The sequence below is a fragment of the Ascidiella aspersa genome, chromosome 9 (assembly GCF_963924565.1).
Source record: "Ascidiella aspersa chromosome 9, kaAscAspe10.2, whole genome shotgun sequence".
Classification (NCBI taxonomy): domain Eukaryota; kingdom Metazoa; phylum Chordata; class Ascidiacea; order Phlebobranchia; family Ascidiidae; genus Ascidiella; species Ascidiella aspersa.
Genome location: NC_139455.1, coordinates 8,066,055 through 8,090,136, shown reverse-complemented (window position 1 = coordinate 8,090,136; position 24,082 = coordinate 8,066,055). Strand labels below are relative to the sequence as shown.

Below are 24,082 nucleotides of genomic sequence, written 5' to 3'. Positions count from 1 at the left end.
CGGATGTGGTTTAAAAAGTAGTAGCAGTGTTCAATTGAGATGTTGTTTGGGTTTGGGACTCAAGTCCTTTGGGACTCAGGGGTTTTGGACAAAATTTTACTAACGGTAAAAATTGTTTCGAAACCGGTATTTAAACCTCTTTAGTTCCAATAGTTCTTCCAATGTTCTTTAGGAGATATGCAGTGCTTCCTAGCTTTCTTATGTGAAGCTGTGTAGTGTATATTGCATATCAGCTTTTTTAATAACCATGTGTTATCGTTATCCTATACTGCAGGCCACTAATTTTTGCTAGATTTGAACTAGAGAACACAAAGTTACATGTACTGCCTGTAGTCTGCACATCTCGTCATAGTTTGAAAGTGCAATAAATAAACACGTTGCACAACGTTTGACACGCCATTGTCTTACGCACGAAGAAAAATATGTGACGCAATTTGACAGCTTTAATGATGTTAACTGGAAAGAAAACAATTTATTTTTAGGTTAAATGTGGATTGCCCAGCTGTAATATATTACCATTGGTAAAATGTATTCTGTTTTGCCCTTAAATTCATAAACAGTAGGAGACCCCTCTCGTACAATTGCCCACACTTTGAAATCCTTGCGCAGTGCCCTTTTATTTCCGGTTTTCCTTCCAGATTTTGCACGAATCGCACCAGCTGTCATCACATTAGTTTGAAAGCGAGCGACTTTAAGTCTGTAGTTGTTAGCTACTACAAGCCGAAACAATGTTGCGGATTGTGTTCATGTTTGCTGCAATTTGTGTTACTTATAGCGGAGGGTCCGAATTAAAGGGACACCTTAAACCTTTAGGATATCAATGGGGGCCTGCAAGTGTGACAACGCCAGAACTGGACATCGGTATGTATTTGTTTAGATGCTAAGTTTTGAAAATGTATGTTCGCTTTGGCATTCTTCCATATAATACACACTGGGCAAAGTAAACTACTTCAAAGTAGCATTTCGTTTTCGATTTTTGTTTTGCTTACACTTAATGGATATTAAACGTTTGTAGGAATTATTTTTTAAGTAGATTTATTGACGTAACATTAATATTTTGAAATAAATTAGTTGTTTTCCAAAAAAGAAAACCAGCGTTTTGTTACCAAAGTTTGTTGTGACTATAGTTAATGTCTCCGCTAAGCTCACGTGCCAGTTGCCTTAAAACAATTAACATACCTACTGGCATTCAAAGTGCCGCAGCCCCGCGAGTTTTACAAGCAATTTGTAAAGTCGAGGCAACCAGTCGTCTTTCGCGGTGCTGCTGGTCATTCCAACGCAAGTCGGAAGTGGACAACGGAATACTTGGAAAGCGAGTATGGCGACAACGTTGTGCGTTTAGAAGCAAGGTAGGTGCATGCTCAAATATAGGAAAAACACAATATACAGTGAAACATGTCTCCGTTAACGTTTTGGCTATCGCTTTTTGGAATATGTGTATTACAACCAAACTATGTTCGCTGGTGACAATAGCGGCACACTTTTCACCCAAATGTGTAGTTTAGCTGTATTTTCGACCCATTTTAGATTCATAAAGCATGTTTTTATAAGTTCTGTTCCTAGTCCTACAAATGGCTAAACATACTAGAACTTAACTTTTGTCTTGAAAGTGCGTATTTTAACGCATGGTATACTCTGGTCTAATTATTATTCTAATTATTAGACGATTTATAGGGGTTGTTGATAACAATAAAAACTCCAGACTAGTAAAGTGTGCTATTCGTTAAACGAAAAAATGATTAAAACAACAAACAATATAACCTACAAAGTTAGCAGTATAGAAAAAGTAAGCTTCAGCTATGTTTCGTTATGACGCAAATAAACCATAAACCGTGACTTTAGTTATTGTTGCATGCTTGTGGACTAAATCCGGACATTCTCGCCAATTTTTGATACACTTTGCTTAAAAATGTCAAAATTTTGCCAAATTGTATAATATGTCCAGAAACAATGTACATGTTTAATTGTTTATTTTAAGTCGCCAACTGAAAGTGAACAAAGTCCGGTCTGAATAAGCTGCGAAATGCCGTCGTTTGCAAAACCTTCGGCAAGACTTTGCGGAAATACTGCTTGGCTGTCGAAGATTAGTCAACCAGTATACATTGGGGTGTGTCTTAAAAGGGTCAGCTAAAACAAACGGCCCATCACTTTTTTGTTGTGTTTTTATGTATATAAACAGAAAATAATTTTGATTTTAGTATTTGTTACACGTTTGTTAGGTAAATTTTAGCTGGAAATTTTTCAAAATTCTTGTATACTGATACATTACAAATAAATATTCAATATTGATTCAGCCATAACTATTAACTTTTCTCCCCGTTTCATATTTAAAACAAGCTAGTTAGTTCATATTCACAATGACTTCTATTTATAAGCACGCGATAGATTAAAGGATAGATTTGTCAAACAAATAAACCAGTTATTTGGCATCATTGCTTGCAAGTTCCCAATAGTTTTCTGTGCTGAGTTTGAATGTGATCATGACTGTAAATCAGAGGCCCACATATACTGTATTCACAAGCATGAACAAAAGATTCCCGTAATCGAACTGGCATTTGTCAAAGCTCATTTGTCAAAGGCTGATCTAAATGTTGAACTGGAACGATGAATGTGTCCCTAACCCAGAAAACGTAAATTCCAACGTCCCAGGCATAAGATAAAAAGTAGAAAATAAAAGGTAGAGAAAATAATAACAAGGACGAGAAAAGAGTGCCAGTCAGCAGGAAGATCTTGGATATGAGACTCATGAGAAAATCTGTACATGACGGTTATGTTGGTGACGACTCGTTCAGTGTCAAAAAGATTAGTGAAATCAATCTAAATGCGAAAATCCTCGGTGATCTCACAGGCCTGGAGAATATCGAGGCTGGCTATAAGCTTCCTCTCACCTGCAGTCTCACTAATGTACAAGTTAGAGCTTTCTATGATAATACCATGTCTGTCCCTGTCTGGCCCTCGCACACTCAAGAGTATAGAACGTAGTGCGAAGCAAGTGACTGCGGCCAGTGGTCACGTGTACAGCCAGGAATGGAGAGAAGGTTACAACTGAACTTAGTTATTCAGTAGACATATGATGAGTAGGAACAGAAGCAAGAAAGACCCAGTTTTTTTTGCAGTAACGAAGCAGTAGTAAAATCGGTTATTTTTTAGGTTATAGTATAATTACTAAAGTGGTAATTTCGTTTCTAAAATAATATTAAATGTTACACTTGTATTCACTTTTACGGACCTATCTTCACCCTAAACATTCAATGTAACACATTTGATGAAATTGGGAAAATTACGAATTATCGTAAAACTTAAAGTAAAAATTTACTATGCAAAAAATTACAATATTAAAAATTTGAGGTTACCACAATATTTGCACATAAAACTGCATCAAAAATTCCATGGGCAGATTTTTTTTTACCTCAAAAAAATGTTTAGCCATCATATGACAAACCCTGGTATACATGACAAATTTCTTCAAAATAGAAACATCAGTGGGTTTTCGTTTTCCGCTTTCCCATACGGTCTTCGCCCATACGGTCACCACTGCCGTAAATAAATGCAGTGTTAACGTTAATACATCTATATTTTAAAATCAATTCTTGCGCTTTTTACTTTTGATTTCTTATAATTTTATGAAAATCTATGGATTTCAACCACGACGAACCTATAGAAAAATTTTTGTTCATGAAATTGTTGTAGTCACAAACTAGTACGTTCTAATAAGTTATACTGAGTCAGTGGTTCTCAAACTGGGTGCCGCGGCACTCTAGGGTGTCATTTAAACGCTCAAGGGTGACAAAATATATTTCAAATTCTTTAGGATTCCAAGTTTTGCTTTGCTCTATTGGTAAGCTTATTGATACAAATTTTTGTGGAGGCCTACGATAAAAGTGCCAAACATTGAAGAGTTTTTCTAACTTGTTGCACAGTTATGTAACGTTACAGTTAACCACTCAGCAATATATTTGCAAGGGTGTCGCAAACTATTTATTTTTTCTGTAGGGCGCCGTAAGCCAAAAAACGTTGCGAAACACTGTGATCAGTAATAATTCAGTATTATTATTTATATATTATTTTTTTTAATTGTATATTATGCACAGTATTATTATTTGCCGCCTATTCTATAATACTTATACCTTACGACTTATTTCTGAATAGGCACGAGCAGGACACTTTCACGCCAGTCACGGAGGTTGGCTACGGGCGCGACACAATCCGCCATTTCGCGAGAAATTTTAAGAAAATGAACGCCTACGTCATATCCCAGATCCCGCAAGCAATGGAGAGAGACATAGCCGTACCACCGTGTCTTCTGTGCGGCAATTTCGCCGAAAGCATTCAGGTTTAAAGGTTACACTTTCAGCTTGGAAACTTACTCTATGCTAGAGACATCCTAATTTAGTTAACAATCTGTTTGTCCTACATTTGGTAATGATGGTGTTGAACGGTTCGGCAATTAGCTCATACACTGGTTGAATCAGTTCATTCATAAAGTGGGGATTATGTAAATTAACCTTAATATTTAGTTTGGTATTCGGGGAATGAAATTTGAATATTCGCTATTTTGTTAAAGAATTTTTGCCCAAACTAAATTAACCTTTAAAGTTTTCTTGTTTCATTTGACCTTGTGAACGGCCACGTCTTCCAGATATTATTAAACAGCCAGGACCAAATAATACTGTTTTAACCAAATGCTATACGTGCACCAAGTAAAGCATAACCCAAAAGGCACTGGCGTTTGGTAAAACCAATGATACAAGCCCTAGTTTACTTACAGCAATTGTTGCTGCCGATGTTTAAGCTATTTTTATTTTCTGCCGTTAGGAGGTGCACGTGTTCATAACAGCAAAGGGTGGCAAGACAGCGCTGCACAGAGACCCGTTTAGCAACATCCATTGTGTGTTCAATGGCACCAAAGACTGGATCCTGATCGGCAACGAATATGTAAGTCAATATTATTTTAAATACCGTGCTAGAATTAATAATATTTAACTATATTACGTAACACACTGGACTGGAAGTCCACAAAGCATCTTTGTTTCATTTTATCTACCAATTGTAATGACAATCTTTTAAATTGGCTATTGCCATCATTATTAGCATGCCAGGCTTAAAGTTGCATTTCTTTACCAATAAATGTAATCCTTAAATTAGCTCGTCACGGCTTCAAAATTTGCCACGCTAAAATAAGGTGAGAATTAGTTGTTATCGGTCGACCCCCCTTTTTTTCAAACTTTATTATAACCTTCTTTGTTGCTCAATAGATATACATTCTGTTTGTGCAATGTCCAGTGAAAGCCAACTGGCTACGGCTATCTTACCTTAGAATTGGAAAATCTTTTGCCAATGTGTTTCCTATTCCAACGCAAATTATTTCTGAATTGGTTTATTACTCACAATGCCCAACTGTTTATTTTTATTGTATTCTTTTAAATAAGATACCAAGACTTATATTTTTATAATTTGCTGTTTTGCGTCAATATTGCTTAAGTTAATTTGATTTTTTATAGAAAAAACCTTAGGAAGTTTTTTTTTCTAAATAGATCGAACTATTCTAAATGCATAATTCAGAAAAACAATTAGCTACACCATAAACGGATCTGTAGTTCTAATCTAGCTTGAAAATTAACGCCAAACGCCCAAAACGTGAAGTAAATCAACATCATTTTAATAAAGACGTTCCGATTTGCACTTATGCTATTGTATCGTTACCACACTTGTATGATATCGATTTGCTAGACCTTTTTGGCTTCGAATTCATTCATAAGCAGAACAATAATATTTGAAAAAAAAACATTCTTCGATAATAATTCATCCGTTCTATTTTCCATCTAGGAACACCTGATCTACCAGAGTGACGAGTCCACCGACGAGTTCGGCGGATTCTCGGTCATCGACGTCGATTCGGTCGACATGGAGAGTTTCCCGAAAATTCTCCAAGTCCAACACTCGCTGGTCACACTCAACGCGGGAGACTGTATCTACATGCCAGCCAGTAAGGCCAATTTGAATTTATGTCAAACATTGATCAATATATTTATAATCATGAACCAGGCACATAGCAATAATAACTCAAAAAAAAACGTCACTCCCGCATATTATTGCGTAAATCTTTGTGGTTTTATTATTTAATGCCAACAATTAGTTTTGCGTCAATTATTGCAGTGTCGAATCTTATTTTATGCCATCTGTAAAATGTTTTTGGACATATGGTATCGGAGCATACGAGCTAATTATTTATAATTTTAACAAGGTAGGAACATAAAACCAATAATACACTTACTTTAACTAAAGATTTAGTTAAAAAAATGTGCTTTAACTAAATATTTTGTTTAAAGAAATGTAATTTAAGTCGATTTCTTCAGGCAGTTAGAGTTAGTAAATCGTTAAAATAGAATACACAGTGTTAACAGCGTGCGTAGTTTCAAATTTATTTAAAAAATTTATTTTAAATGTGACTGTTGGGGAATGCAATTCTTGTTAGCTACAAAGCAATGTTTAAATCGTAGAAGACGGTTGTACATGATTCTGCAAAGCCAAAATAAAACCCCGATAACCCAGCATACAACAGTGATCATACACAACAACGCGCTAATCAGTCAATATTTTGTTATTTTATTGATCAATTTGCCAAGTAATATTACTTTCTTATTTAATTTGATTTCAGGGTTTTAATTTTCGACAATTAACGAACGATATGTTTACTTTTCCATACATTACAGCAAAATTTGTAAAAGATCACAAAAAACAAAGGAATTCCTGAAAAAGGTGGTATTTGCTTGAAACTTTAAGCTCAACGAGCATAACGGAATAATGATATTTTTCTTATTTAGCTTATTCGTGCTTTAAAAGGGAAAATCACGGAAAAAAATCAGAAAACGTTATGTTTCGAAAATATTTAATATGCGAACAACCCTAAACAGTTAATAGTTTAGTCCTTTTTATAATGTTAGCAGACAGGGTGCTGGACAACAACAACAACCCCTTTTCAGTCGTTTGAAGAATGTTAATTTTTGGCATATTTTATTAGCAATTTTAAATAGCCTACACTGTACAACAATTAAAAGAAACAGTTGCACTAGAGGTGTTTTCCCCCCAAAGATTGTTATTAAGCCTCGTTGACATTTCTGAAAAGGATGTTTAAATTGGTGATATCGAAATGGATCAATTAAAATAACATAATATGAAAACCGGTTTTAACTCAAAGAACGCATTCGCATATATAATTTTTAACGATTATACATTCATTTTTTGTGCTATGTCTCGAATTTAGTGCAGGTGTCGGCAACCTACGGCACGCCGCCTCTTTGTCAAACTACACACGAGTCCATTTATCATAACTACGTAAGTGCAAAAAAAATTTGGCGCCTTGCGCCAACGATCTTTATACATCAGGCTTGTTTATGTTTTACACTTCACTGCCTCCCTGAAAGTAGCTAAACAAGTTTAAACAAGTGCAAAAAGAGGTCCGAGGCCCGCCTGATTCCCATTTGTTCTAGTATTTTAATAACACTGTTCTTAGTTAACAATTTGTGCGGCCCGCAAAGACCTTTTTAAGTTTGGTTTTGGCCCGCGACTAGAAAAAGGTTGCCGACCCCTATATCAGTGCGTCACTTGGCGCATGCGCGGTAGATTGTTCACCACTGGCATATTTGAGTGTTAAACCACATGCTAATAAACAGAACTTACTTTTTTGGATTTGAATATGCAATCAATTACAGTAAAACCGACTGAAACAAGTTCGTTAATTGTTTTGTTCATCTTTGTCCAACTAAAATTGATTAACCTTCCAAGCAAAATCAAATATTGAACGACTTCTTTCGTTTTACTGTTAGCACATGTTATTCAGTCATATTTATGCTAGTTTGTTTTTAAATTACTCAATCTATGGTTTTTGCTTCTAAAATGCCAGGTTTTGATTTTCTAATGGTCAATATGGGTATAACTTTAAGGGCTGTCACCACTAAATTGCTACGTTAAACCTGTGGTTCTCGACCTTTCATGGCTTGCGTCACCCCTCCGAAATAATAAGTAGATTGTGACACCCCTACAGGATTTTCCGTAAGCAATTCACTAGAATGTCACAACAAACGGAACTGGAACAACACACATCAACTCTACACAACGTACGAAGTTATAATTGGATTGATTCTACTCCAATTTACACAAAAACGTATAAGAGTTGAGCAAAAATTAGATTCTTCAAGATTCTCAAATACCTTTAGGCACCCTTTGATATAAGAAATGGCACCCCGGTTGAGAACCAACTAGTTCTCATTTATCAGTTAAATAACCCGGTAACAGATCTTTTTAAATAATGTGTTTTAAATGAAGGTATTGACTAACTGTTTAAAAGTAACTTGCTCTCTATTATATTTACAGCGGAAAATCGATAAAAAAACACAACTAAATCTAATGGTCTTGTCCTCTACTGCGATATTACTTACTGATTGTGTCCAACTTATATTTTATGCATAAGGCAGAAAATGTCGTTTTGACAAACACGTGTCACAGCATATGACTAAGAAACAATCAATCAATAGTTTAATTGTTAACTCGCTTATTAACACTTGTTTAGAACAAAAAAGACCCAGATCTTTTCTTGACCCGGGACATTTAAAAATCGATGCTGGCTGAATCATCCGTCAAATAAACAAGTTAAAATCGATGAACATTTTTCCATGATTGATTTTGGCATAAAGTAAAAATTATGAACATCAGGAGTCTAATGTTTCAGTCTCCATATGAAGTTTCATGCAAACAAAGCATCGTTGATTTGATTTAACGAAAAATCTTACCAGATTAATATTAATGCAACGTTTGAGTTCGTTCACATCCTTCGAGCTAAACGTAAAATAATATTGTGGTTTGTAAACGGCTGAATTTCTGTTTATTAAAATTTTAATAATCAAAAAAAAAAGTCTGTAAAAATTGAGCCGGTTTTAAGAAAATTAAAAAAATGCTTGTGAGTGGTATAACAACTAACTTAACTTGGTTAATTGGTATCCGCTTTAAATAGGTAATAGTCATTTAAAAAAATACTTTTATCTGTATAAAGCATTCTTTCTCAAATTTTTGCTCTCTTGAAACCCAAATTCTTCGCGGCCAGCTAAGTTTGGGTGTATTTGACTTCAACCAGATTTACTAATAGTTTTCAAATTGGAAACGTACGTTAAAATTTCGTGTTGATTGTTTTAGTATTTGACTGATATCATTCAGTATTCTGCCCGACTTATTTTAATTGCGGTTAAAGTATCAACTTGCGTTACTTGCCGCTGTTGGTTTCCAATAAAGAAAAAGCATTGTGGGACTAAGATGTAACTATGGGAAATTAGGTTCTCGTAAGTTAAACACTAGAGTAAGGATTAATTTACTTCATATTTGTAACCCTACATCTGGAATTTAAAGTGAAAATTGACTTAAATATCTGTTAAGGTTTTATTCCTTAATGTTTTATAAACAATACAGCAGGGGTTCTTAAAACTTTGTTTACCGCGGACTCCTAAACATATGTGGTAGGCATGGAATTTTAAAGATGACGTCAAAAATTGATGTCATAATACAAATAGACTTCAAAAATCTGCTCGTTCCGGACCAAACAAATATGTAAGCATAATAGGATCTAAATATATATTTAGTACAAAAACATTTTATTTTTAATCCAACACTTTTCTTTGAAAAAATGACTGCTTTTTAGATATACACTAATATTCTAATTATACCTTCATGGACTCCCTAAAGCACGAACCTCCAAGGGATCCATGGACCCCAGTTTAAGAACCCCTGTAATGCAGGGTCTTGCTTTACGACTCTTTTGTGTTTAATTTTAGTACACAACACCGCGACCCTCCCAACTAACTCTTTGCGAGCGTTTTTAGGGCATCACTAGCTTGCATATCATGATGCTTTTTTCAGGTTACTGGCACCAAGTGCGAGTGAACGGCGAGTACAACACGGCTGTTTCGATTTGGTTTTCTCGCGAGTTCAAATCGATCCAACAGAACTGGAGCAACTGCGACGAGGAAAACTACGGCTTTAAGCCTCTGTCGGAAGTGAAGGTTTTGTGGCGTTGGTCCGGCAAAAACGGGACGATTGACCAGGGGAGAATGGACATTCATCTATTACGGTGCGCTCAGTAAAATTAACCCATGAACGTTGTGCAAATCTAAACGCTCGAGACAAGCATTTGAACGATGGCGAACCTGATTTTGTAAATTAAGCCATGTGTTGCGACTTCTATAAATATTTGTTTGTATAATTAAACCCTTTATTTTTTTGTTGTTTAATCTCCGACCTGACCTAGGTTTTTTTAAACCTCTGAAAATATTGTCTTAAAATATTATTACTGCATAGTTTTTAAACCAGTTTTAAGCACTGCGTATTTTAATTGAGTTTTCCGGTAATAATAAAATAAAAATGTCATCCAGTGTTTTCGTACACAGTGCTCTTCTTCTCAATGCGGCCGACGCCGAAAAAAGAATAAACTTGGAAGATTTCGGGCGTAAATTTATCGTTGGAGACCAAAGGAAAAAAAGCAACTCCACAAATATGCGACAAGAGGTGTAACTTCAGTTGTTAAAGAAATAACCCAAACCCAGCACCATTGTACTTGTCTTGTTTATGTTCTGAAAATAATATTTTATGATTTTTCAGTTTAAACTGGCCCTCGGGCATGGCGCCGATTACGTCACGACATCTCAGGTACGTCACATGACTGTAGAGAAGCTCAAGTCTTTGATGGACGTCATTGAACCCACCGACGTCTCCAACACCGATCAGTACGAATACAGCAATGTCGAGCCTATGATTATACGGTAAATCGAAATGTGTCTTAAATGTTTTTTTGATCCGCTGGTGTGCGTCAGCCACTGTAATGACTTAACAAATATTCGACGCGATCGAACAGGTGAAATGTGACCGGTCTATCGCGATCGACATGTTTACCACCCCTGGTATATTTGAGTGGGCAAAAAGTAGGCTTACAGTAATAAAAAAGGGTTTGTGTCTAAAAGTAAATTTATTGTGGTGGGGTTCTTCTCCATACACCTTGTTCTTTACAACACCCCTCAAAAAGAAATCCATTGGTGTCAGGTCTGGTGAGCGTGGTGGCCATTAAATGCTACCTCTTCATCCAAGCCAATGCTGTAAAATAACTGTAAGCCTACTTTTGGCCCACTCATATATACCAGGGGTAGCCAACACGTCGATCGCGATAGACCGGTCAATCGCCACATTTCACCTGGTCCATCGCGTCGAATACTTGTTACGTCATTACAGTAGCTGTCGCACACAAGCGGAACATTAAAGAGACCAATTGTTGTCTGGACAAGCCTAATAAAGCGTTCTTTGACGTAACAAATAAACTTCCATCCATGGCTTGAAATGAAGTTAACGCCTAAAACTGTTTAATGAGAGTTCTTGTGACTTTTTTACGGAACCAGTCGATCGAAAGTCTCTAAAATATATTTCAGTCGATGGCAATCAAACATTAGTTGGCTACACCTGGTATATACCATTCCCCTGACTTTCTCGAAACTCCAGTAACTTTAATGTTAAGGCAATTGCTACTCGTTTGCCGATAAACCTTTAAATAAGTTTGCCAGAATTTACGTTTTGAATGTATTTTTGAACTAAATGTGTCTCGTTAATAGGAAACTCGTCATTGACCTGCTTCAATCGAGCCAAACCTTTTCCCGGGACCAATTCGTCGAATCATACTTGAACGTGGCCGGAGGAAGCAGAATCGTTGGACAGAAGGTGACTAAATCCGCAACGTGTATCGATATTAGTAGGGGTGAAAGAAGCATGAATTTTTATTTAGATAATTATAATTTTTTTCTTTTTTTCAATGTTTTTGCAACCTTAGGCTTAAGCTATCGGTCGATCTCTAGTGAAATCTTAGGGTAAGTGCGTTTCAACGAGCTTTGACGCAACGATAATTTGCTTATCGACATACTATTCGTATGGAAAGGAAGTAAACAACATTGAACGGCGTACCAGGAATAATTAATTAATTATTATTTTAGCGAAAGGCCGTGCCGGACCTTTAAGTCTTGCCTTGGCCACTGTACATCTGGCACAACTCGTAATTTTTACTCGGCCTTGACTGATTCAGGTAGTTAAAACTGCAGGCAATTAAGTAAAGTCATTTCATAGCAAAGTTTATCGAACGGCATAAAATTACTCAGTACTGCCTGTAAATTCAGAATAACAATAAAACAAAAATATTAAAAGAAATGTAGGAACAACGTTTGCCGTTCATTTAGTTCATTGTTTCCTTACAGATTTGTATGGTTTGTTTTTTATGGTATGTCTCATGTTTACGTTGCTGGTAATATTATCGGGCACTGACGACGCCATACTTGAAAACATACAGTTTTAAATATAAATGACTGACTTTGTGGTCATTTTTTTCAAACAGCGTGTACAATTAGCTGCTTTGCCATTCGGAGTCAATATACTTGACTTTTTGCAAATGGCCGGATAATGATGTTTGACAAACAAATTTGCCGACAGATATTTAACGAGCTTGACGTTGGCGGCGACGAGGTAGTGAGCCTCGAAGAAGCCCGAATGCAGCTGAAAGATGCGCTGAAAAACTTTACGTCGGCCAGGAGCCATGACCCGAGCAGCGAACGACTGTGGCTAAGACACATGAAAGAACACGACGAACTGTGAGGAGCCGTTTTTCAGCACTTTTATGGTTTCACAGTGTTTGGTGACTTTGGAATTTTCTAGTCGTGTGTCAATTCCTTTTTGTATAACTGCTTCGAAAACGATTAACATGACTGAAAAACCTTTTCTTAATCTCTTTTTTGAATTCGCAATACACCGCAGAAGCACCGGAAGAAACATTGTACAAGTGGGTTTGTTGACTTTTTTAACAACACCATGGTCGCCGTAAGCTCCGGACGGAATTTAGTTAAATACGGATTAAAAAACTGTATTAAATTACTTATTCAGAGATGTACAACCTTGTAGCTTTTGACAGCCACTAAAACGTTTTTTTCATCAAGTAAATTTTTTTTAGGTGTGACGTCATAACGTAAAGTCTAAATCAATTATTGCTCAAAACACCTTTGCTTTTGAGTGAACTCGTTAAAATTGCGTTTATTTGGTTTAATTTGGCAAAGGTTTCAAAATAAACGAAGTGGACATTAAACACATAAAAATAATCCCATGCTAAAAATAAAATAAGGGCATCTATATTCAAATTAAAAAAATTAACTTTACAAAATTGATTAGCCACGTGGCTCAACATGGCATAATATGCACAGCTTCTTTGATATAAAAGGATTTCCTTGAATTGGACTAAATAATAAACACAGATCGAAGTTCGCGCAAGGCAGCCTATACTTACAATGCTTTTGGCAAATATGATTCCCAGCAATGGGAGGCTGATTTCTGGGTGGCCAATAATCAGGGGCAAAAGTACAATAATTGTCCTACTTGACCAATGAAACATTTTCTTAGCGGAAGGAATAACAGTTTTAGAGATTACGTCACAAAGTTACGTCATAACCAGTATTCCAACGCAAGTAACCTTAGGAAATATGAAGTGATCGTTCGATGTAGTGCACAAATATACAGCTGAAATCTTAATTTTAGAGCATTCAAGAAGTTGGATAGATAGCCTGGTAAAAAAGGGACATATGTTGGTAAAACACGAAAATTTTTTACTGGTACGGCGTACCTGCAAATTTATTTTACCAAAACGCTATTCCGGACTATTTCGGTTTTCTTTTACCTCTGCCTAAAGAAAACCCTGCCTGCTTTTCTACCAGTTTCAAAAGTCAAGTTTCCACTTAAAGTGTACAAAGGTTTGCATTGACTTATATACGGCGACCACCAACAATTGAATTTGCCAAACCCGTGCACGAAATAACGGGTCTGCAAATAGTGGGGAGACCATTTAATTCTGGTCGCTAAAGCATTAATATATATTAACAGCAGCTTATATTGGGTATGTTTTTGTTGTTTGCATTGGGGTACAAAATAATCTACAATAGAGCCTTCTTTCTTTTAGCGCGTCTTGTCACATGGCAGAAAGCTCGTAAAATGTTGTCTTGATCTTTGGTTGGATTCAAGTAAAAGGAACGAGAACCCAACACTACTTTTGTCCAACTATATACAACACTAAAACTTTTTTACCTATAGCCTGATTCTGGGTTCGCTTCCTAGTATGTTGTATTAAATATGCTATTTTTACATCCTATCAACCCGTTCACCATAGCCGAAAGAGTCGTGAGAACGTTGTACTCAAAGTTGTGCAAACCTAATTTAGACAAATGAAAATCTAGTCACCTGAAAAGTGTTAAAACTCGAGGCTTGCGTTGAGATTAGGCTAAGTATTGTTAAAGCTGCTATTGAAATATTTTTTCTTACCAATACAATTTCACACATTTATCATCTTATTATATAGAGACACCACAAACCACTGTTTTTTTAACTTTTGAATTAATTGTCTCGCTAGACGTTGGATGGCAAAAAGTATTTACGAACCCCTGGTATAGATAACACTATATGTATTACATAGTATTGTTAAAGTTTTGTTTACGATATCACACCGATACACTAACTTGAATACTCTGGAAAACTGCCACTCACCACCATTGGACAGGTCCAGGAGAAATCATACTGCAAGTAAAGAATCTAGTCTGTGTTTTTGTTAAAACTGTGGATACAACAGTGCATTTAAATACCTTACCACCAGGACTTCATGCTACATTTTTTTATTGCTAATAGAGATCTGAACTCGAGTTTTACAATGATATATAAGGAGAGCAGATTAAATGGACTTACTTTACCATTTTTTTCTTACACCAGACCTCTAAAAAACTTGCCGGCACAATTGCTGAACAAAGCGAGCGTGAAAATAATCTGCTGTTTCTTTTGTCGCTTTCAAGTTTTTATTAAATAGACAACGTGGTTACAAGTATATGAAGTACTGTGAAATCAATAAGCCAAGGTGAAATATAAAGGAAACTATATTAAAAAATATTTGTTTATATTTTAGAACTTTTTTTTTCATTTAACCGTGCAACTTTTTTCAAATCCATTGTCTTATTACCGAAAAACCAAGACTAGACGTTTCACTGACACAGTTCAACTTTTTTGTATTGATAAATTAATATCAAATTGGACAACCTGTGTACCGTTGTCTGAGTAGATTGTAATCAAATACTTATTGATTATTGTACGCAAAACTTTTTTCTTACTTTAAAACATGAGGGGACCCATAAAGTATAAACGTTCCCTTTCCCGCATACAGAACCCCTTCCCGTATATTTTATTCCCACATAAACGGTAACACTTATTTTAAATAGTAGTAAATAACATCGTAATAAATCACCATCTCCAATACCTTAAATTTCTGATTTTTTCGTCACTCAGTACTATGGAGTCAGTAGTCTGATTATTATTTTAATCTGGGAAATTGCTTAAATATATATTAAATTTATTAATAATCCGCTTGGTGCTGCTCGCAAGCAATATAGGCGAAACAAAACTCAAATAAGTTAGGAAAATGTAACAATATCGTACACTTGTACGGTTGTTAAAATTCCACAGATGGTAATACGAAATTTAATCAACGCAGGTCCACTTATGTTAGCAGAAAGGTTGTTAATTTGCCAGTCAGTAAACATTTTTTTAAATTTAAGTCGGTATCATAAGGAAACCCTTTTTGTTTGACATAAATACTGCAGATTACATTTGTGGTTAACTTTCGGGCTAAAATCCATTTAACTTTTATTACAAAACTCGCGCATATTTCCAAATTTAATAAAACTCGCATAAATTAGGCATTCTACCACAGGTAAAACACTACAAAGTGTAAACCAAGATGATTCATATGTTCATAACAATGAACCAAATAGAGAAAACATAATGTCAATCAGTCACGGTACGAAGGTATTTTAAACAAGAGATACGTTCTGGTGAAACTTAGTATTAGAAAAATTAAAAACAGTTATTATTTCAGTAAGTCCTTTGCTATACCTAAAGTTTATAAATCTGTGATCTAGCAGCAATACATAACAACACTCACAGGGATCAGTTTTATGACGAAGGTAATCCACTGTGAATTTATCGCCAACTTGGTTGGCATAAGGCAGGGGTCTCCAACTCAAACATGCCGGCGTGTCAATTTTTATCTTATAACTTCTTCCCGTGCCAAAGTTTCGTAACCGAACCAATTCTTTTTAATCATAAAAGCGCTTTTTTACCAAAAATAATAACGTTTGTTTAAACTTGAAAACTGTCTAGTAGTAATGCGCGTCACTACATTAAAGTGTCTCTCGGTGAGCTGAGTTTTGTTTCTTGTGAATGCTAGCCTCCATACAGTATATTGTTTCTATTTCAAAAGTAATTGTTGGTTGTCGTGATTGTTTTATATTGTAAACAAACAATGGCAATTGGCTGTTTAATAAACTTAGTATTTTCTGACTATTGGCTGAATAACAAATTGAGCTTTTTGGCAATTGGCTAAATAACAAATTTAGTATTTTTGGGAAGGGCTTGCGTGCCATTTTTTATTAGGTCGCGTGCCACATTTGGCACGCGTGCCGCTTGTTGGACACCCCGGCATAAGGCAACAATTTTCATGGTAAAATGCCACCTTTATTGATATATAAACCAGACAACGTACAATTGAATAAGTTATCTGATTACACCAAACTCATGTTTAATGTATGACTTAAAAACATTGTCAATTTAGTTTTACTAAATACCACAGCATATGACTAACAAAAATCGATTGTAATGATTGTCTTACGACGTCCCATACTTTCACGCGTATTGCAGGACGAAGAATTCGAACTTACGAAAATCGATTTATTTGATACCGCCGGCATCAAAAATCACTGAATAAATTTTGAATAATCGCTTGCCATGGTATATATAGTCTTTTCAAAAAAATCAATTTACTTACAAAATTAGCGATAATCTAAAAACACGAATTGCCACTGATAAATAAAACCCGGATAGCATAGTGTTTCCCAACCTTTTTGACACTAGTGCCCCCTTGGGCTAAATATTATTTCATATCGCCCCCCCCCCCTCATCTTGCTTTACAGTAAAGTATTATTTTAATCGTTGCCTCACATCATATTGACTTCACATTCGTTTCGATAAGCTGCCAGTCTTATTTTAGGTTGTCTAACATACATTCACTATAGGAATTTATGGATACATTAATTCACCAGGTTATGTCATTACCAGGAAAAATTCAACTTTCTTTTGAATACGTTTTCCTTTTGTCCGCAACCGTAACAAAACGCTAATCTATTCCAAAGACAGCATCAAAACGTAAACAAACTGGACGTAGAAAGATCATTGGCGAAAAGCGCGAAAATGTTTTGCCCGTACTAAGTTAAAATAGTCAAAAAGTATTTATAACGGACTCGTGTCTAGTTGTCAAAGAGGTGGCGGGCCGTAAGTTGGCGACCCCTGCCGCGTATAAAACTGTGAAACGCAACAACAACCAACAACTTTACATAAGAAAGTCAATTATTACGTAACAATGGTCGGAAAACTACTACAAGTTCGCAGTACAAAAGTTGCCATATAAGGTTAAAAGTAACCTACAATCCTGTTTGTTACTATTTTTATGTGAACTTTTTATAAAATTAAGCCTATAAGTACTTTTGTGTAACGCCCCCTTATGTGTATTCAGCGCTCCCCAAATTAGAAACAGACCCAAAATGCCCCCTTGTAAGTCGCCAACGCCCACAAGGGGGCGGTACCGCCCACGTTGGGAACCTCTGATCTAGCATCATCGAAATTTAGTTTGGTTGCGATTGACAGTTCTATTATATTTAAAGTATTATACTGATTGCTGGCACTGTGATTGACGAACTTCATCAAATCTCTTTTTCTTATATGTTGTTTAAACTTTGCCAAAATTTTAATTTGCGGGCGCGAAATCTACTCATTATTCGATTTAAGCCGAAGGCCTTTGTTGAGAAACCCTGGTTTAGAACAACTGTCTTTTTGGACAGCGCAACGCTAAACATAAACCTCTGTTTATTAATTCGTTGACTTATTTTGGCGCTGTATTTTGTATGCGTAGATAAAGATTATGGACAGGTTTTAAACTTTATAATAGACAAAACGGCATCAAAATTCGGTAAGAAATGAAAAAGTTAGCTCTTTTGCCAGAATAGAATTTTGAAACGAAAATCACGATTTTCAGTTGAGCGTCAAATCTTTGTTTTAGCAAAATTAACAATTTCCTTCAGTGGAGTTCCTAAGATAGCATAGGCCTCGAGGGGTATTTCGTCATTTTAGTTTTCACGTGCCCCCTTCTTGACATATTTCTACGTTGCCCATCTCACATATTGTGCTAACCAAGCGTCAATGCCAAGGGTCGGTGATAACAAAAACGAATCTCGTAAGAAACGATTTCCGTGGTACTTCAAACATTCTGTGGTTTCTGCACAGCACTTAAATGCCGTTGCCGATACTTCGTGTTGTCAAGTGCTATCGAATAAGCCATCACATACAAGTCTCGCGTTTAAACGATTTTTACAGTAATTTTCTTCTGTTTGCCGATAATAAAGTAAAGCTTGGGAGGTATTTTTCCAAGCACAAAGGCATTTTTGTTTTTTTTTCAACACTGATTTTCACACACCTATAGATAATAAGTGACACTGCGTAGTTAACAACAGATAGTGTACTTGGATCCTAAGCAAGCGTAATAATTTAAGAGGTTACATTTCAAAACTTTTTTTGGTATGACGTTATTTCGCCAAGGGCTTTTCCAAAATACTCACGTTGTTCCAAGTGTCATTCGACTATCATAGTATTCATCGACCGTATGGGCGACATGTTATTGTATTTAGGAAAACAATTAAGCTCGTGAACAAATAGACATTTAAATAAACAATAAACAAAAACGAACGCAAAAGCATATATCACAGAATTTGCATCTGTACTGTATAGTAATCAAAATAACACTATTAAATTAAATTAGGTTGTCTCGACATCACTTTCACGTTGAATTGAAGATCTAACGCTAAAACACAAATCATGTTTCATAATGGTTAATCAGCAAATCGAACGGGCGCACAATAAAACTGTCGACACTCGCAAAGTAGTCCGTTGATTTTCCGTTCTTTCTTCGTGTTATATATACGCCTTATGCCACCACCAAAGGCTAATCGCTCTTCTGGTAAGGCCTGTTCGGCACGAACGTGTCCAGCGACTCATTGGCGCCCACGTAGCTGTAAAAGGCCGCTTGTAGCCTCATAGGTAGCCAGGTGGCCATGTTGTAACTGGCGTACATAAGACGTGGAAGTGCGACAAACTCCCGGTTGGTGAGAGTGGCATGCATGACCGCCTGAACCACCTCGTCCGGAGTTAGGCTCTCCAACAGCGAGGTCTTCTTCACTTGGACGCCCCTGCGCGTACGCGTACAAGTGGTTAGGGAGGACTCGATGGTTCTTTACCTGGCCTGCTTAGCTATAGGAACACATGAGGACATATCGTGGGGCTCGATAGAAATTTTTCGAAGTAAAACTTTCGTTGCAGATTTGCAGAACTTGTTTAAAGAAAGCATGTGAACAATAACTGTTCACTTCGTTGTTAGTCACTGGAGCAAGCAGCAATGGAAAAAGGTGTGCTATTCGTATTTAAGATGTGGCTCTAAATATAGGTTATTATACTTGTTAACTTTGGGGTATCTGCTGGGGGCAATAGAGTTATCCGATAGCATAATATTACAAGGATGAATCCAAGTTAAGAACCCCCTTAATTTGGAAGATTTAATTTTTTTACCATGTATAACGCAGTGTACATACATTTGAAATTGGTTATAAGCAAGCATGCCCATTTTAGAACCGCGCTGTACTCTCGAGAACATTATCCGGATATCTCGAGAACATTATCCGTACTTTAACATTAAAACTGCAAAAATTTTCGCGCTGCGCGCGAATCTTATAGTTCCCTTTTAGAAAATCCATGGTATCACCGTCCTATTAAATTAACTTATAGATAAACGATAAAAGCTATCGCCCTTTCGGACTATTTTTCATCCATATTTTATATATGATAACAGGCTATAGCAACAGGGGGAGTCGAACTTTTTTTGCGCGAAACTATATTGTTTTTGCAATATTGCCGTTGTATTGTGTGTCGCTACATCTTTTGAAACACGATAACGCAATGTTTAATATTTGCGCTTGACATTTTTTGCGCTCGACATAATAACTCTTACAACTGTGGAGTAAATGCCCTCGCAACACGTTTGTCAAAATCAGCTCGATAAAATCAATGTGTCGAGCTCGCGCAATTTGTTGCGTGCCCAATGCGAAACGCCTCTTCGGTTGCAGTTTAGCCAATTCGACCAACTAAAACTCAAAATTTTTCGCGCTTCGCGCGACCAACAATCCCTTCCTTCACTATTTTCCTGTTTTCTCAGTGATATTTAATTGCAAAATGTCGAAATATTAGGGGGGCGCAAGGCATGAGAAAATTACCAAAGGGGGGCGCGGCTGAAAAAAGGTTAAGAACCACTGAGTTAAAGTTTGAGATATTCTGGTAAGGTGTAACTTAGGTGGTACATCAACACTGTACAAAAGCTCAAAATGGTTCGCGAGAAAAAAAGTTTGGGAATCACTGACTTAAAGTGTACAAAGGTTTGCATTGACTTATATACGGCGACCACCAACAATTGAATTTGCCAAACCCGTGCACGAAATAACGGGTCTGCAAATAGTGGGGAGACCATTTAATTCTGGTCGCTAAAGCATTAATATATATTAACAGCAGCTTATATTGGGTATGTTTTTATTGTTTGCATTGGGGTACAAAATAATATACAATAGAGCCTTCTTTCTTTTAGCGCGTCTTGTCACATGGCAGAAAGCTCGTAAAATGTTGTCTTGATCTTTGGTTGGATTCAAGTAAAGGGGACGAGAACCCAACACTACTTTTGTCCAACTATATACAACACTAAAACTTTTTTACCTATAGCCTGATTCTGGGTTCGCTTCCTAGTATGTTGTATTAAATATGCTATTTTTACATCCTATCAACCCGTTCACCATAGCCGAAAGAGTCGTGAGAACGTTGTACTCAAAGTTGTGCAAACCTAATTTAGACAAATGAAAATCTAGTCACCTGAAAAGTGTTAAAACTCGAGGCTTGCGTTGAGATTAGGCTAAGTATTGTTAAAGCTGCTATTGAAATATTTTTTCTTACCAATACAATTTCACACATTTATCATCTTATTATATAGAGACACCACAAACCACTGTTTTTTTAACTTTTGAATTAATTGTCTCGCTAGACGTTGGATGGCAAAAAGTATTTACGAACCCCTGGTATAGATAACACTATATGTATTACATAGTATTGTTAAAGTTTTGTTTACGATATCACACCGATACACTAACTTGAATACTCTGGAAAACTGCCACTCACCACCATTGGACAGGTCCAGGAGAAATCATACTGCAAGTAAAGAATCTAGTCTGTGTTTTTGTTAAAACTGTGGATACAACAGTGCATTTAAATACCTTACCACCAGGACTTCATGCTACATTTTTTTATTGCTAATAGAGATCTGAACTCGAGTTTTACAATGATATATAAGGAGAGCAGATTAAATGGACTTACTTTACCATTTTTTTCTTACACCAGACCTCTAAAAAACTTGCCGGCACAATTGCTGAACAAAGCGAGCGTGAAAATAATCTGCTGTTTCTTTTGTCGCTTTCAAGTTTTTATTAAATAGACAACGTGGTTACAAGTATATGAAGTACTGTGAAATCAATAAGCCAAGGTGAAATATAAAGGAAACTATATTAAAAAATATTTGTTTATATTTTAGAACTTTTTTTTTCATTTAACCGTGCAACTTTTTTCAAATCCATTGTCTTATTACCGAAAAACCAAGACTAGACGTTTCACTGACACAGTTCAACTTTTTTGTATTAATAAATTAATATCAAATTGGACAACCTGTGTACCGTTGTCTGAGTAGATTGTAATCAAATACATATTGATTATTGTACGCAAAACTTTTTTCTTACTTTAAAACATGAGGGGACCCATAAAGTATAAACGTTCCCTTTCCCGCATGCAGAACCCCTTCCCGTATATTTTATTCCCACATAAACGGTAACACTTATTTAAAATAGTAGTAAAAAACATCGTAATAAATCACCATCTCCAATACCTTAAATTTCTGATTTTTTCGTCACTCATTACTATGGAGTCAGTAGTCTGATTATTATTTTATTTTGGCAAATTGCTTAAATATATATTAAATTTATTAATAATCCGCTTGGTGCTGCTCGCAAGCAATATAGGCGAAACAAAAAAGTTACGAAAATGTAACAATATCGTACACTTGTACGGTTGTTAAAATTCCACAGATGGTAATACGAAATTTAATCAACGCAGGTCCACTTATGTTAGCAGAAAGGTTGTTAATTTGCCAGTCAATAAACATTTTTTTAAATTTAAGTCGTTGTCATAAGGCAACCCTTTTTGTTTGACATAAATGCTGCAGATTACATTTTGTGGTTAACTTTCGGGCTAAAATCCATTTAACTTTTATTACAAAACTCGCGCATATTTCCAAATTTAATAAAACTCGCATAAATTAGCATTCTACCACAGGTAAAACACTACAAAGTGTAAACCAAGATGATTCATATGTTCATAACAATGAACCAAATAGAGAAAACATAATGTCAATCAGTCACGGTACGAAGGTATTTTAAACAAGAGATACGTTCTGGTGAAACTTAGTATTAGAAAAATTAAAAACAGTTATTATTTCAGTAAGTCCTTTGCTATACCTAAAGTTTATAAATCTGTGATCTAGCAGCAATACATAACAACACTCACAGGGATCAGTTTTATGACGAAGGTAATCCACTGTGAATTTATCGCCAACTTGGTTGGCATAAGGCAGGGGTGTCCAACTCAAACATGCCGGCGTGTCAATTTTTATCTTATAACTTCTTTCCCGTGCCAGTTTCGTAACCGAACCAATTCTTTTTAATCATAAAAGCGCTTTTTTACCAAAAATAATAACGTTTATTTAAACCTGAAAAAAAAACTGTCTAGTAGTAATGCGCGTCACTACATTAAAGTGTCTCTCGGTGAGCTGACTTTTGTTTCTTCACACCAAGCTTTATATTATTATGTGAATGCTAGCCTCTATACAGTATATTGTTACTATATCAAAAGTAATTGTTGGTTGTCGTGATTGCCGCGATTGTTTTATATTGTAAACAAACAATGGCAATTGGCTGTTTAATAAACTTAGTATTTTCTGACTATTGGCTGAATAACAATTTTAGTATTTTTTGGGGAGGGCTTGCGTGCCATTTTTTATTAGGTCGCGTGCCACATTTGGCACACGTGCCGCTTGTTGGACACCCCTGGCATAAGGCAACAATTTTCATGGTAAAATGCCACCTTTATTGATATATAAACCAGACAACGTACAATTGAATAAGTTATCTGATTACACCAAACTCATGTTTAATGTATGACTTAAAAACATTGTCAATTTAGTTTTACTAAATACCACAGCATATGACTAACAAAAATCGATTGTAATGATTGTCTTACGACGTCCCATACTTTCACGCGTATTGCAGGACGAAGAATTCGAACTTACGAAAATCGATTTATTTGATACCGCCGGCATCAAAAATCACTGAATAAATTTTGAATAATAGCTTGCCATGGTATATATAGTCTTTTCAAAAAAATCAATTTACTTACAAAATCAGCGATAATCTAAAAACGCGAATTGCCACTGATAAATAAAACCCGAAAAGCACAGTGTTTCCCAACCTTTTTGACACTAGTGCCCCCTTGGGCTAAATATTATTTCATATCGCCCCCCTCATCTTGCTTTACAGTAAAGTATTATATTAATCGTTGCCTAACATCATATTGACTTCACATTCGTTTCGATAAGCTGCCAGTCTTATTTTAGGTTGTCTAACATACATTCACTATAGGAATTTATGGATACATTAATTCACCAGGTTATGTCATTACCAGGAAAAATTCAACTTTCTTTTGAATACGTTTTCCTTTTGTCCGCAACCGTAACAAAACGCTA

General features: G+C 35.9%; 1 protein-coding gene across 1 annotated transcript; it reads left to right on the top strand.

Moving 5' to 3' along the window:
- The first annotated feature begins 716 nt into the window (after positions 1-716).
- LOC146132252 (uncharacterized) lies at positions 717-12,804 on the top strand. The gene is made up of 10 exons (XM_083397459.1): positions 717-861; positions 1,196-1,349; positions 4,150-4,333; positions 4,816-4,935; positions 5,827-5,986; positions 9,907-10,117; positions 10,434-10,551; positions 10,645-10,805; positions 11,643-11,748; positions 12,508-12,804. The coding sequence occupies exons 1-10, from the start codon at positions 729-731 to the stop codon at positions 12,667-12,669; spliced, it is 1,509 nt and encodes a 502-aa protein (XP_083253585.1). The 5' UTR covers positions 717-728; the 3' UTR covers positions 12,670-12,804.
- The last annotated feature ends 11,278 nt before the right edge of the window (positions 12,805-24,082 follow it).

Coding starts and splice junctions, on each gene's coding strand:
- LOC146132252 (XM_083397459.1), top strand. CDS start 729: ATGTTGCGGATTGTGTTCATGTTTGCTGCAATTTGTGTTACTTATAGC. Junction 10,806..11,642: donor GTCGAGCCTATGATTATACG/GTAAATCGAAAT, acceptor TCTCGTTAATAG/GAAACTCGTCATTGACCTGC. Junction 11,749..12,507: donor GCAGAATCGTTGGACAGAAG/GTGACTAAATCC, acceptor ATTTGCCGACAG/ATATTTAACGAGCTTGACGT.